Source organism: Procambarus clarkii, chromosome 4 (assembly GCF_040958095.1).
Source record: "Procambarus clarkii isolate CNS0578487 chromosome 4, FALCON_Pclarkii_2.0, whole genome shotgun sequence".
Lineage (NCBI taxonomy): Eukaryota > Metazoa > Arthropoda > Malacostraca > Decapoda > Cambaridae > Procambarus > Procambarus clarkii.
In genome coordinates, this window is record NC_091153.1 from 27424333 (window position 1) to 27440182 (window position 15850).

General features: G+C 38.6%; 1 protein-coding gene across 3 annotated transcripts in view; it reads left to right on the forward strand.

Annotated features, from left to right (window-relative positions):
• The window catches only part of LOC123750961 (uncharacterized), a 335999-nt gene that overhangs the window by 272919 nt on the left and 47230 nt on the right, over positions 1-15850 (forward strand). For 2 of the 3 annotated variants that reach the window (XM_069333325.1, XM_045733062.2), the window contains exon 6: positions 10268-10504. In XM_069333325.1, the coding sequence (XP_069189426.1) occupies positions 10268-10504 (237 nt within the window). The remainder of the gene's footprint in view (positions 1-10267; positions 10505-15850) is intronic. The other variant, XM_069333336.1, reaches the window with a different exon arrangement.

The following is a 15850-nucleotide window of genomic DNA, read 5'->3' on the forward strand; positions in this document are numbered from 1 at the left end:
TCTGTAACCCCTTCCTCGGTCCCCGTTTCATCAACTGCGGTCTCGACGCCTCTTCCGTCTCCGGCCATCTCTTCAGTGTCTCCTGCGGTCTCGGTTGGGACGTTACCATCTCGTTGCTTGTCCCCTGCTCCTGTGCATACGGCGACGCGGCCGTCCCGACAGCCCTCGTACGCTTCATCGGTGTCATCTGCTACCTCGAAGGACGTGGTTTGCACTCCCCAGCCTCGTTATGCGACTTGCGTCGGTGAGCTTCAGGAGTGGCCGTTTCCACCTGATCTGGAGGCTCCCGAGTTTATGCCGGGCCCACGGCGGCAGGGGGATCGTCCCCCCACCGACTTGGAGTATTTGATTTGGGAGGCCTATATGCGACGATATCCTTGGGATTCGTTCCCTGATAAATATGTTCCTGTCTCTGAGATATGTATTCCTCGCTCATGATTCCTTTGTGAATTGTGGTGCATGATTGTGGGGTGCGGGTCGGGTGTGCGTGTGTGTGGGGTGGGGCAGGTTTGTTTCCCGGTTCCTGCATGCTCCGGTTTGTGGTTATGGGTTTGTGTGGCTTGTGTGTGTGTGCGGTCTGGGGTTTGATTGGTGAGTGTCTGGTTGTGGATGTCGTGTGCTTATGTTGTGCTTTGTGGTTCTATGTTTTTTTATGTTGCTGCTTGTGCGCTTGTTTGTGTCGTGTTGAGTGCCCTTCAGGCTGTTGGTGTGACCCGGTCTGGGTTTATGCTTTTTGTCGAATTTTGCCATTGTGCTTTTGTTTGTTTGTTGTATATTTGTTCCTTTCTAGTTGTTATTTTCATTATTGTTATTATTATTATTATTGTTATTTTATTATTAAAATTATTTTCGTTTTGTGTTGGTGCCTCTCCGTGTGGGTTTGAGGTGCTAGTAGCCTTGTTCTGAATATTTCATATTTTGGTGTGTTATTTCTGCATTGTATTCCACTGTGTTTTAACTTGCTTGTTGTGATTTGTTTGTAATTATTATTGTTTTGTGGTCGGCCCTTCCGGTTGGCATTTTTGTTTTTAGTACATTTGTTCCTTTATGTTTTTGCACGTTTGTGCTTTGTTATTTTGGTCTGTTCTATGTTATTGTTTACTTTTATTGTTCTTATAAGCATGCTTGCATGTAAAGATAAAAAAAAAAAAAAAATATCTGTCACTCTATACCACTGCTCACCAGACACACCCATACAGATAAAAAATTAACCAAACAGTTAACCCACATAACCCTCACTTCCCAACCATTCACTCGCAACCTTTCCTCACATGGGCTACAAACAACCTCAATATAGACCTCTTCCTACTCCAAAACTCTGAAACCCAACTTCCTGTTCCCCCTATTCCACTTTGGCTTTATACAACTCCTAATACATCAATACAACTCGAAGTTAACCTTCCAAAATCTGCACCAAACTCAGCCATATCCTCAGTTTTTACCTCAACAATGGAAAATGGCTACGCAAATACCTCAGCAATTTATACAGATGGGTCTCACATAATCATGAACAACGTACCCTCGGTCACTAGCGCTGTATGGCTACCAGAATACCATCTCAAGCAGGGATGGCAGTTACCAAACCAACTATCTATTTTCACAGCGGAATTATATGCCTTATATCAAGCTCTCCAAATAATCACATTACCAGTTGGGATATATACAATCTGTAGTGACTCCAAAAGCGCGATTCAGTCAATTACCTGCTCTTCAAAAACGTCCAAGGAGATTGTCTACCTATGCCTTCAATTTCTTCATAAACATCAATTGAACGGTTATGATACCTCTATCCAATGGGTCCCAGTACATTGCGGTATTCTCCATAATGAGCTTGTAGACCAACTTGCCAAAGCGATGCACAACACGCCTCACATTACCCATCATCCAATTCCCCATGTTGCACGTAAAGGAGCCTTTAAAGATACCATCTCCCAAGATTTTGCAACAAACTGGAAAACGTCATGATCACCTTTGCACTATGGATCCATTAAAAAGAAATGGGAAACTTGGAAACAAATCCGATATAAAACCAGAGAAATTGATGTAACGATGACCTGATTAAGGCTGGGACACACCAAACTAGCAGCACACAGCTCTAAGTACAGAACAGACATCAATGAACTCTGCATTCACTCTCAGGTGCCTGAAACAGTCGAACACTATCTCCAGCACTGCTTCCAACATTATAGTGCCAGAATAAATCTCTAACAAGTCTTTATTGCACTTAAAATACCCTTTACCATCGAGCATATATTAGGAGGCGGTGACCACTCGTTACAGGTAATGTTATGTAAAATAGTGGTCTTGCTATGGGGGAACTGGTACTATTAAGGGGTAAGGGTAGTTAGAAAACAGAGTTATCAAATATGGGAGAGCTAAAAGGCCCGGCCCCCAAAATAAACTATCCACAGTAATAATAACTTGCTACTAGATTATGTCAGTCTAAGGGTTGATCAATGCACTCCCACACAGGAAGAAGGGATACTCTGTTCTAATGTACTTATTTATTAACCCCTTAACAACCCCCCATATACACTCACACCAATAACAATAATAATAATAACTTTACCACCCTATCTTACGTTAAAAGCCTTGGTCCACTTAGACAGGATACAAGGTTTACACTGAGAACAAGCTAGGGTAAAGTACTACTGGATAAGCACTGAAGCTGGATGCAGCTGAGGGTAGTGAGACCACGTGGGACCCTAATACAAAACACAACACTTAGGGGTACCCAAAACACTGGCAAATACTACCCCCAGGTCTCACCAATCGTTACTACCAGAGTAGGCACACTTAAAACACCATACTTAACTTAATGGTACAGGAACTTAAGGTAAGATAAATAAGTAAGAGGAGAAGGGAGGAGAGTAGGGGTGCAGCCACAGAGTAGGTCTCGTCCCCACGAACGCCAGCCAGAAGTAGACCACTCCCAGCGACCAGCTCAGGCCTCCCGCATGTGGTGGTGCCGGGAGGAGCCTAATTGATCGTGCAGCTAAGCACATTAAAAATCTTCCCCTATGCAATGTATTGTTACTTTACAAATGATTAAAGTATTAGTAAACATAGTTGGTGTCTATGTTAGTATTTAATAATCAACCCCAGCTCAATCTTTAAATGCTCTTTGAGAAACAAGACTAGTCTTACGTCTGGCAGGGAAGATACAAACAATTTCAGCTCGTGATGCGTTCAACTATACTATAGGAAAGTTTAATAACTCAATTTTGACCTTTGGTTTCCACTGAAGAACCCAGGGTCGTAACAGGTAAAAATACAAATAGTCAAAGCTCTGGCCAAATATCTCCAGTCAACCAACTAATTGGGTCACATCTGACCCGCGCTACATTTATACCTGGCGCCACCAACAGCTAAACACAGAAAACAACTGCCTCGTCGCACTCCCAAGGATCATCTGACGCCATAAAAACAACATACTGCCCTGCGGTGCGGCAAGTCTCCCTCTAACGTACACCTCTGTTTTAGTCGCTGCTCCTCTATATACAGCACAACGCAACAAGTACCTTTGAAACTTCGGTCATCCTCAACATAAATGCGTCTACCATCATTTGCACTGATGCAGTCATCGAGGGACAAACCCTTCATGCAAACTGCACCTACTGTCAAAAGGAAGAAGAAAAGGCTGCTAGTCATGTATCATTATAATAAGTATTAAAGTCAGTAACCAAGCAATGGCTTTACATCTACCCTACAACAAAGGCCATCCACAGCAACACAGAAATAACCGACTATTATGATGTGCTGACAGTTGTGTTACGCTAGCAGGGAGGCTAGGTTGTCCATCAGGAAGTTAATTGGGGAAGCACCCTGCCATTAAGGTCTGTACATTGGATATAGGAGTATTAGGGTACTTAGATTTATGCAAACGTTGAAGAACATAATTTCAAAATGACCAGGGATGACCACATTAATGGCTTAGGTATGAACAGATTTGCTGATGCACACTGCAGCGCCCCCTCCTAATCCCTGCTTTTCAAAGGAGAGGGGTGGTGCAGTCTTTCTTTCTTTCTTTCTTTCTTTCTTTCTTTCTTTCTTTCTTTCTTTCTTTCTTTCTTTCTTTCTTTCTTTCTTTCTTTCTTTCTTTCTTTCTTTCTTTCTTTCTTTCTCTCTCTCTCTCTCTCTCTCTCTTTCTTTCTTTCTTTCTTTCTTTCTTTCTTTCTTTCTTTCTTTCTTTCTTTCTTTCTTTCTTTCTTTCTTTCTTTCTTTCTTTCTTTCTTTCTTTCTTTCGTTCTTTCTTTTTCTTTCTTTTTCTTCTCTCTCTCTCTCTCTCTCCTCTCTCTCTCTCTCTCTCTCTCTCTCTCTCTCTCTCTCTCTCTCTCTCTCTCTCTCTCTCTCTCTCTCTCTCTCTCTCTCTCTCTCTTAGAGAGAGAGATTACACTGACAGAAAAATGGGGGGGGGGGGGGTAGAAATAGCCTAAGCTACTCTATCCCTTTGAGATGTATTTCCTTGTGAAGCACAAGGTAGGAAACTATGAGGATGAAATTAGGTATTATTTATTTTACTTTTGACAATTTTTTAATTCGTCAGAGAATCAGTTCCATAGACTGGGTCTTTTTATTTAATTGGAGTGTTTGCACAGATTTAATTTGACTCTGGGGATATCAAAGATAAATTAATTTCTCGTGTGTCGATTATGGATTCTATTATACCTATCAAGGAAAAGTTTCAGATCAAAATTATCATTTAGGAACAAGGTTTTGTACATGTAAATAGCTCATGAAAATGTGTGGAGTGAGAGTATGTTTAGCATGTTAAGGGACTTACACAGAGGGGCTGTGTATTGTCTGAAGACAGGGTTTGTTTTAGTTCTGATAGCAGATTTTTGCTGAGTGATGATGGGCTTGAGGTAATTTTGCAGTGGTTGAGCCCCATGCACAGATACCGTATATAAGATAGGGATAGATTAGCGCGTAGTATAATGAGAGGGGGAGCATAGTGTTGAGCATTTCTGATTTTAGAAAGAATACCAACCGTTTTTGAGACTTTTTCGGCAATGTGTTTTATGTGGGTACTGAAGTTTAGTCTCTTGTCTTTGTATAGGCGAAAGAACGTTCCCTCATTTTTAATGCTAATGTTAACATTGTCTATGTGAAGTTGGATTTGATTTTATGATTTACTATCATTTTAAATGTATTAAGTCTTTTCTATGTTTAGTGAGAGTTTATTGGTTGACATTCATGAGTGGACCTTTTTTAAGGGGCCCGGTGCAAGTGCACCGAAACTTCCTCAAACACAATCATTTTTTTGGGGCATAGTTTCCATGGTAAATGCTCCAACTTTTCCTGATGGATCAACATTATACCATGAAAAAAAACAAAAAAAACAAAAGACAAAAAAAAATCGCAATTTCAAATTGCTATAAATGTCTTATAATGTCACCAATTGTTATTTTATTCATTATAGTCTTAGAATGGCATATAACGTTCATTCTCCTCTGATGGAATTATTGTTTAAGAATATAGTTTACTGTAAAAAATAATTGAATGTGGCCATTCATATATGTGCCAAATTTATACGCAAAATATTTATAACTCCAAACTTTATGGTTTTATGAATAAACGATTCAGAGGAAACCTTAGAACTAAGAACGCTGCACATAATATGTAAACATTATGAGAATCGGTCAGAAACTGAAGTTTTTATTAGGTCTCAAATTTGAAAATGTTCGTAGGGAAAAATGCATTTAAAGTTCTCTACAATAAATATAATACTTCTAATTTATGACGTATCTTGTAAGTTTTAATTAAGATTGCTGGGCACTCGTAGTGAAAAATGTGTAAGTGGTATGTCAGTATGTGTTGAAATGAAGTCAAGAAAAAATAACCCCTAAAAAACAAAATATAGGGAAACATTAGGGATAACTGTAAACCAGACACTGGGCCCCTTAACTGCCTAACAGTAGGTTAGACATATCCACCCATGAGATTGGGTGGATATAAATAGGAGCTGCCTTTAATGGGCCAATAGGCCTTTTGCAATTACCTTCATTCATATGTTCTTATATTCTTAAAATGAAACATATTTATTGCAGTAACTTAGTGTCCATATATAAGTGATAAAGCCCTCATATGATCCTCATTCATCAATACAATCCAAATAAAAAAAGAGAATAGAGTATGAAATCTGTAAATAAATCGGTCAAAAAAATAAGTCTCAAATTCTGCCACCTGTGGCTGAATAACATGTTGACCAATTTCGTTCCAACTTAACCCCCCTTAGTGCCGAATATGCATTCTCCAAGATGTAGAGGTCACAACAAAATCCGAATAAAAACAAAGGAGAAAAAAATGAAATAAAAAAACACTCAAAAAAAGTGTTGTCACCTTTTTGTACAAAAGGACATAAGAAATACTGCCATTGGGCAGTATTTGTGCAGTATTGTTTACATGATATATAATAGAACACAGCATAATAACATACTAGCTCATAATTATGTGGGAAATCTGGTCCTCCAGATGGCATCAGTGGCATATCCATTTTGTATACCCTCCTTACTACTACTTGTCTTCCTCGTTCATCGGGTAGGCCCTTTCATCTCTTTATCGCTGATTGCCAGAAAATTGGAGGTGTTATCGTTATTATCAGTACCGGTTCCTTCCCGTCGCATACGCATTGATTTTTTAACAAAATCGTAAAAGATAAAATTCTTAACATATTGGGATGAAATTTTCACGACACTGGTGCCAAACAACGGGAGATTTGTTTAAAAAATCTCACTATATTTCATATTTAGAAAACTCTCCACATGCACCGGGCTATTATTTAGTGTATGGGGTTAGGGTCAGAATAGATGATGGTAGTATCGTCAGCAAATAGTATATGTTTAGGAATGTTAGAAACATTTGGAAAGTTAATGATGTATATAGGAAACAGAAGTTCTAAGATGCTGCCCTGTGACACTCCTGCTGGTAAAAGTTAAGTGAGGAAGGTTATGTTGCTGATGGCTACATATTGGTGTCTGTCACTGAGATAGGAACGAATAAAGCTCAGAGCAAGTCCTCGGACACCATAGTGGTGAAGTTCAAGGGGCCCGGTGTATAATTGATCAACTATTTATTAACCTTCCTCAAACACTCTCTAACGTTTTGTGCATAATCTGCAGGGTAAATGCTTCAACTTTTCCTAATGGATCAACATCATAACGTGAACAGAAAATAAAAAAAAAATTAAAACATTAAAAACACAGAAAAAATTCAGTTTCATATTAGAGTATCTTATTTAAAATGTCACCAATTTTTATTTTATTCATTATGGGTTCAGAGTGGCATACAACATCAATTTTCTATTTTATAAAATTTAGTTTAAGAGTATAGTTTACTTTAAACAATATAGTTAAATTGGCCTTCAAAATATGTGCAAAATTTAGACGCAAAAATGTATAACTCCCAAAGTTATGGGTTTATAAATAAACGATCAACAGAAACCTTAGAACTTCGAGCTTTGCATATAATATGTAAAAAAAACGGTGATAATCGCACAGAAACTGAATTTTTCATTCAGTTTTTAAAAGTGAAAATTCTGTTCATACAGAAAAATGAAGGTAAGCTTATTGATAATAAATGTAGTATTCTAATTGATGACATATCTTGTAAGTTTTAATAAATATTGCTTGGCATTCGTACTCGAATATGTGAAAGTTGTAGTTCAATATGTTCTGAACTGAAGTCAAGAAAAAATAACCTCCACAACTAAACAAAATATAGGGATACTTATTATGATTTAGTGGGATCTATATTAAGACTTTATATTAGTGATAAAGCCCTAATCTGGTCTCTAATCATCAATACAACCTAAAGAGACAAAGAAAATAGAGTTTGAAATCTGTGAAAAAGTCAGCCCAAAGAATTCAATGTCCCAGGTCCTACCAGTTGTGACTGATTCATTTGTTTACTAATTTTATTCTAGCTTCACATAGTTACTGGTACGCACTTTCCATGATGTAGAAGTTACAATAAAATCAGATAATAAACAAATGAGAAAAAAATCACAATGTATTTATATGATATATAACAAAATAGGGCATAATAATATACTTACTCCTTATTATTTGTGTTATTATGTATTACTCAGTAATACTAGATAGTCACCAGCTACATATTCACTGTGTGGACACTTCTTACTACTATCCTTCTTCTTTGGGCGTCGGACAGGTGATTACATCACTTAATTACTACATTATTTTTCAGATCCAATTAACATGAGCTGTTCTCCTTATCTACAAAACGTTCTTCTTTAAAAAAAAATCGTCTAAATTCCATTTCTGAAAATATTGGGATGAAACATTCACGACGCTGAAGCCAATAAGTTGGAGATTTGTTTAAAAATTTTCACTATATTTCATATTTGGACGAATATTTCTGAGCACCAAGCCCCTTAGAAGGTAGTTATGGTTAACAGTATCAGAGGCCTTTCCCAGTGTAATGAAGTGGCCAATTAGAAACTCATTTTTGTCAAGGGTGTGTAGACTATATTAAACAGACTAATAATGGCATCACTGAACTCTTTTGGGAACGGAAGTCAAACTGGCAGGGACTTAATATGTTGAGTGTTACAAAATAGGAATAGGGCAGTTTGTAAATACTTTTTTTTTCAAATATTTTTGAAAGTATATATAGATTTGATATTGGTCTGTAATTATTTATGTTAGCCGTCTCGCCTTCTTTATGAACTGGCGTCTCTCTTGCTTTTTTAATAATATCAGGAAAAGTATGACACTTAAGATTTGTCGAATAGCAGAGCTATGGGTGGTGCAGGGGGCAGGACACTTATACACCATAGATGGTATTTCACTAATGTTCCCAGCTTTGGTTTTAAAGCTATTGAATTATGGATATAATATCTGTCGGCTGACTGGTGAAAGGAGTAGAGAGTTAGGATAACTGCCTGTGATATATGTAGTAACATGCGAACAAGCCTGAAATGGTCCCCAGGACATGTAGTAACATGTGTCTGGGTCTTTGAGATTTTTCTAAAAGGTTAGCACCAATTGATGAAAAGAAGTTATTGAATTTGGTTGAAATTTCTAAGTCTGTTGCAAGTGTGTAACCATCTTTGGAGAGTTTTATCTGCTTGTTATGTGACTGATGTTTAGACCCTAGGATGTTAGAGATGGCTTTCCATGTATTTTTCATATTTCCAATTGCTTCTTTAAATCTAGCACCGGGCAACTCAGTAATCATTGATATCATCTTATAACATGGTTGATATATTGAACACACATTGTGTGCTACCAATCCCACAATATATGTACCTAAGCCATTCAACTTTACCATTGTGATCATTGCTGTCTTCTTATATATGTTATCTATGTGCTTTAATGTGCCTACTATTCTTTGTCAATTTTTCTTACATTGTACTTGTTAACATTTCTTAAATTTTGCTTGAAATTACCTACTTAATATTATCTGTTAGATTAAGGATCTGCCCGAAACGCTGTGCGTACTAGTGACTTTACAAGAATGTAAACACATCATGTTATGTACTCTCATAAACCCAATGTACCTTCTTGTATATAAATAAATAATTCTATTCTCATAAAAGGAAACTTTAGCTCTTCGTCTTATATTGGTAAGTATGGATGAGTATCTCTTAACTTCTTCTTTTGTAACTAGGCCAATCCCATGTTTTTTTTCTTATTCGTGTTACTTGTTAATTGCTTTAAGTACTTTTGAGCCAGGGATTGTTTAATCTTTTGGCAGTTACTTGCTTGGTGAGGAGAGGACAGGGTATGCTGTAGAGGCTTAGAGTTTTGGAGAGAAATATGTCGGCTAATGAATTTATATCCTGTGTATTGTTTGAGTTCAGATTCCTAGTTTATATTGTGAAGTACATATATGAGGTTCCCTGTTGCTGATTTGCTGTGTAGTCTAAAGGTAAGTTTTTTAGTAACTTACCTTAAGACTAAATTAAAGTTAAATTAAATTTAAAATAAATTTAACTAAGCCAGTTACAGTCTTGATAACCTAGTTACATAGTTTAGCAATGGTCATTAAAGAAGGTATATAAAAACTACTAGTGATATATTTATATATCAACAATGGGTTAGAGACCGACCCCAAGTAGAGTCTCTAAACTAAGCAACTTACATGTAGAGTAAATTAGTTTCATAATTCGATTTGTTTATTATGAACACTAACTGCCCCCCTCCCTTCTCAACCAGTGGCAACAGAGGAAAAGTTACAATCATAAAATGGAAAATTATGATGACATACATTTATATTCATCAGATCATTTTTTTTTTTATTTCAGGATTTAGTAAACATTATTTCCTGTTTCCAGCCTGTACATGGGATGAATGTCCAGGTCTTGTGCCCAGGAATAACCTTCCTCCCTGTCTCAATGAGTATATTGAAAGTAACACCAAACACAACTCGCCGATTTTGTATTTCACTCCAGCAATATTAACGGCTCAAAGGCCCTTACATTATGGCATCTGCAGCATGGTCAGCTTTTCTCTCTTGGAGAAACAGTTTCTTAAAAAAGAAGGCAAGTAACAGTGCTTCAACATATTTCTGACATTATATGCATATAATAATGATAAACAGAGCCACTTTAACATCATTAAATTTGTTTTTCTCCATTTACTGTGCTTTGATATGCTTGAATCTTTTGCTTTTCATAAAAGTGTTTATGTCTTAAGTGAATCAATATTAGCAATACAAGATCAATACACACACAGAAATCACAATAGCGTGATACATCAAATGAACAAATCCACAAGGGCCGTGATGAGGGTTTGAACTTACGTCCAGGATGATACCAGACGCTCCTTAGTCGATTGCTTCATGACATGGTTAAAAGAATTGCAACCGACAGTGCTACTGCTCTCACACGGATCCCGCAGCCTTTTTGAGAGACAAACCTGGGTTTTACCCAATTCCCCCCATACACCCGGGCTCTGTCAACAAGCTGTTCTACCTCTTCGCCCTTCAATACACAGTTAGAACCCTCATAACGGCCCTTGTGGATTTGTCCAAGATTAATATATTTGACCCTAAGACAGCCATTAACTTAAACAAAATATTTTTCTTATATTTTTTATATGCACTTGAAGTTTAGTTTGTTGTCAATGTGACCACCAATGAACTTCCTTTCTGATCTTATTTTTTTAGGTATCGTTTATTCTTATTTCTTTTTTATATTGAATGATATTGTTGTAGAGTAATGCTATGGTAGGAGCTGTAACACCTGAGGCTTTTTTATATATTAAGATTGGTATTGTAAAGTGGTTTCTTGCTTTAGTTTTATATGAGAAGATCATATATTAAACATTTCATTTAAATAATTAATTGGGGAAAGATATAGAATCGGAATACTGTAACCTTAAAGATAATCTGATAGATAATCCACCATACATGTACGAGTAATACTGATTTTTTGATATACAGTATTGTAATATTGATATATTGGCAAGTGGTGGTAGTGGTTGTCAGGCAGGTCACATTATCTTGTGCTATTTACATATACAAAACCTTGTTCCTAAATGCTAATCCTGATCTGAAACTTTTCCTTGATAGGTGTAATAGAATCCATGAGCATCACACCAGAAATAAATATCTCTTTGATATCAACAGAGTCTAACTAAATCTGTACAAACACTTTTTTGCAAATAAAAGGACCCAGTCTATTGTAGTCACTTCCTAATGAAGGAACTTTTTTTCCAACCTATGCCTTATTCAAAAGTACAACCAAACAATACTTAATTTCATCCTCATAGTTTCCTATCTTGTGCTTTTAACTCACACCGTATTTTGGGCTCACAACTCCCCAATACAAGTACTTAAGCCAGGCATCTTCAGCATTCAACCCGTTCTCGCAAATTTAATAAGTCAATATTGACTTATTTAATATGTGCATAGGTGACATACTTAACATAATAGATACCCTTAAAAAGATTCATAGAAAACACCGACCTTACCTAACCTACTTAGTATGTTAAGATAAGCATCTTATTGCTTCGTAACTACAATTATTACCTAACCTATAATAGGTATAGGTTAAGTAATAATTGTAATTACGAAGCAATAAGATGCTTATCTTAAGATACTAACAAGGTTAGGTATGGTTGGTGTTTTCTATCAATCTTTTTAAGGGTATCTATTATGTTTAGTATATCACCTATGCACGTAGTTAATAAGTCAATATTGACTTTACGAATTTGCGAGAACGGGTTGTCAGCATTGTAATCACCTCCGTCAATCTATATTGTAGTTATATGTTGATGTCAAATTTTCGTACAATGTATCTCTTCATGTTACCTGATCTGTTAGATTAAGGACCTGCCCGAAACGCTATGCGTGTTAGTGCCTTTACAAGAATGTAAAACCGGCAATATTATGTAGTCTCACAAACCCAATGTTGCTTCTTGTAAATAAGTAAAATATATATTATATATATATATATATATATATATATATATATATGCGAACAAGCCTGAATGGTCCCCAGGACAATATGCAACTGAAAACTCACACCCCAGAAGTGACTCGAACCCATACTCCCAGGAGCAGCGCAACTGGTATGTACAAGACGCCTTAATCCACTTGACCATCACAACCAGACATAATGAGGTGATAGCCGAGGCTATTTGAACCACCCCACCGCCGGCACTCGGATAGTAATCTTGGGCATAGCATTTTACCAAATCACCTCATTCTTTGGGGCACACGTGAGGAACACAAATGCGAACAAGCCTGAATGGTCCCCAGGACAATATGCAACTGAAAACTCACACCCCAGAAGTGACTCGAACCCATACTCCCAGGAGCAACGCAACTGGTATGTACAAGACGCCTTAATCCACTTGACCATCACGACCGGACATAATGAGGTGTATGGGTTCGAGTCACTTCTGGGGTGTGAGTTTTCAGTTGCATATTGTCCTGGGGACCATTCAGGCTTGTTCGCATTTGTGTTCCTCACGTGTGCCCCAAAGAATGAGGTGATTTGGTAAAATGCTATGCCCAAGATTACTATCCGAGTGCCGGCGGTGGGGTGGTTCAAATAGCCTCGGCTATCACCTCATTATGTCCGGTTGTGATGGTCAAGTGGATTAAGGCGTCTTGTACATACCAGTTGCGCTGCTCCTGGGAGTATGGGTTCGAGTCACTTCTGGGGTGTGAGTTTTCAGTTGCATATTGTCCTGGGGACCATTCAGGCTTGTTCGCATATATATATATATATATATTATTAGTAATATTATATGTAGGACACAATACTATTTCATCTAGGAGACAGTGATAGTTCATCTAGGCCTGAAACCTTTAATAGCTGGTGTAGTCAAAGAACATTTGAGGTGAGTTTCAGAAGAGATGATGCTGGCTTTTAGGAAATGTGATCCTGGTATTGTAAGTGTCTTGTTCAGTGGATGCTACAGTGCATGTGCAGTCTTGTGAAGCCACTAACACGTACTAAATGCTATAGTGATATTGGGAAGTCTTTAAGCTAACACAAGATTTACAGCGAAAATTTGAAGTTAAATTTGGTGAACAGTCATTCGTGAACAAATATATAAAACCAGTGACTATGGTATGTTTTAATTATAAGTTTTGAACACCATATTCAAAAATTATTAGAAACTCTGCGATTCTCCTGAATGCAGCACTGGTTACATTCGTTATATTTGTATAAAGCCCCTAACATGCATAGCGTTTCAGGCAAAATTATAGTTCAACATAATAATTACGCATATGCTGGCGTAGAAGTCGATCTGGCGCATAGGTCGACCCCAAAAATTTAGAGGTGTAATTCAGGTTTAGTCCTATAGTCGCAGCACAAGTTGACACACCAAAATAAAGCAACACCACTTTCCTTGATACCACTGTATGGAAGGAATAAACTACAGTAGCTCATATATATATATATATATATATATATATATATATATATATATATATATATATATATATATATATATATATATATATACGGTAGCTTCAATAATATTTACCGCATAAGGCAGGTGACGTCAGTGGTTGTCAGGGGAGGAAGGTGGCGTCAGCGGTTGTCAGGGGAGGAAGGTGGCGTCAGCGGTTGTCAGGGGAGGGAGGAGGTGTCAGTGGTTGTCAGGGGAGGGAGGTGGTGTCAGTGGTTGTCAGGGGAGGGAGGTGGTGTCAGTGGTTGTCAGGGGAGGGAGGTGGTGTCAGTGGTTGTCAGGGGAGACAAGTGGTGTCAGTGGTTGTCAGGGGAGACAAGTGGTGTCAGTGGTTGCCAGGGAAGGACGTTGGAGTCAGTGGTTGTCAGGGGAGGGTGGTGGTGTCAGTGGTTGCCAAGGGAGACAATTGGTGTCAGTGGTTGTCACGTAGGAAGGTGGTGTCAGTGGTTGTCAGGGAAGGCAAGTGATGTTAGTGGTCGTCAGAGGAGCAGCACTGCAAGTGGATAATGGAATGAGGGAAAGGGAGAGAGGATGAGGGGAAAGGGAGATGAAGGCTTAAGGGTGATGGTTGATCATGGCACGAAAATATTAGTATGACATAACTAATAGGTTATTAATGTTATGATATTTCTTGTTTTTTTTTTAACATTTTACACCTTTTTACACCAAGAATTTCCACCCCCTCACCATACATAGGTACTGGTCATGAAGAAGGGATCAACCCCCCTCACCATACATAGGCACTGGTCATGAAGAAGGGATCAACCCCCCTCACCATACATAGGCACTGGTCATGAAGGGGGGGATCAACCCCCCTCACCATACATAGGCACTGGTCATGAAGAAGGGATCAACCCTCCTCACCATACATAGGCACTAGTCATGAAGAAGGGATCAAACCCCCCTCACCATACATAGGCATTAGTCATTAAGGGGGGATCAACCCCCTCACCATATATAGGCACTGTGTTACCGCCACAATGGGTCGTAACCGGGTTCTTTTCTGGAGGTACTAAAGTTCTGGTATCCAACCCCAAGTTAGTTGTGGCTTTCAAGGAGTGAGCTCGGTAATGCAAGTAAAAACACACTGGGGGTGGTGCATTAAATACTACACTTCATTAATTATCAATATATTCATATATAATCACTTTCCCATCACCTCATATATAATCCTAAAGGAAGTATTACTACACTTAATATGTACACAAAAGTCTCTCTTATAGGACACTAAACGCTATTCGATGATCAATCGATGCAGTCTTGTCAGCTACCGTGTTTCCTCAACACAGTACCGTCCTCAACCAGTACTGGGAAACACCAACGTGTCTACCCTAGCCACGAGCCAGCCAAAACACAGTTTCACTAGGTGCTCTTCATGCACATACACCTTCACTCTCCAGCCTGGAGCTGGCAGAGAATATCAGCCTCGCGCTGCTGGCCCTCTTCACGAACAACTACAAGGGTAGCGAACCCCTGGCAGGAGCTTCTTGCAACTCGCTGGTTACACTCCTCCGTAGCAACTTACTGTCAGTCGTCTCTTCCGTTAGCCAGTCCCAGGTACGCCGAATTCTGTCACTGCCACTTCACAGGCAGACAATAACACACTACACAATTCTTCTCCGGCGGCGGCTCACTGCTTCCGTAAAGCAGAATGGAGTAGAGAGATATTGACTGCCCTGGGTAGACTGACTGTCCTCGTACCACAGCAGCCCTACGTCGACTCTGTGGATACAGACACGTCATCTGTACACTGGTCAGTACATGGGACACTAGGATACAACACTTACAGACTCTGACATAGACATACAACTACTCCTACAATAGATGGCGCTGATTTTCTAAGCACCACCTCACCCGAGGTCAGCACCAGCTGCCTCTAAAGCTGACTAGGACAGGAATCTAGCCTCTCTTGCTGGTATAATCCTGTCACCACTAGATGGCGTCGTCCAAGTTGTGGG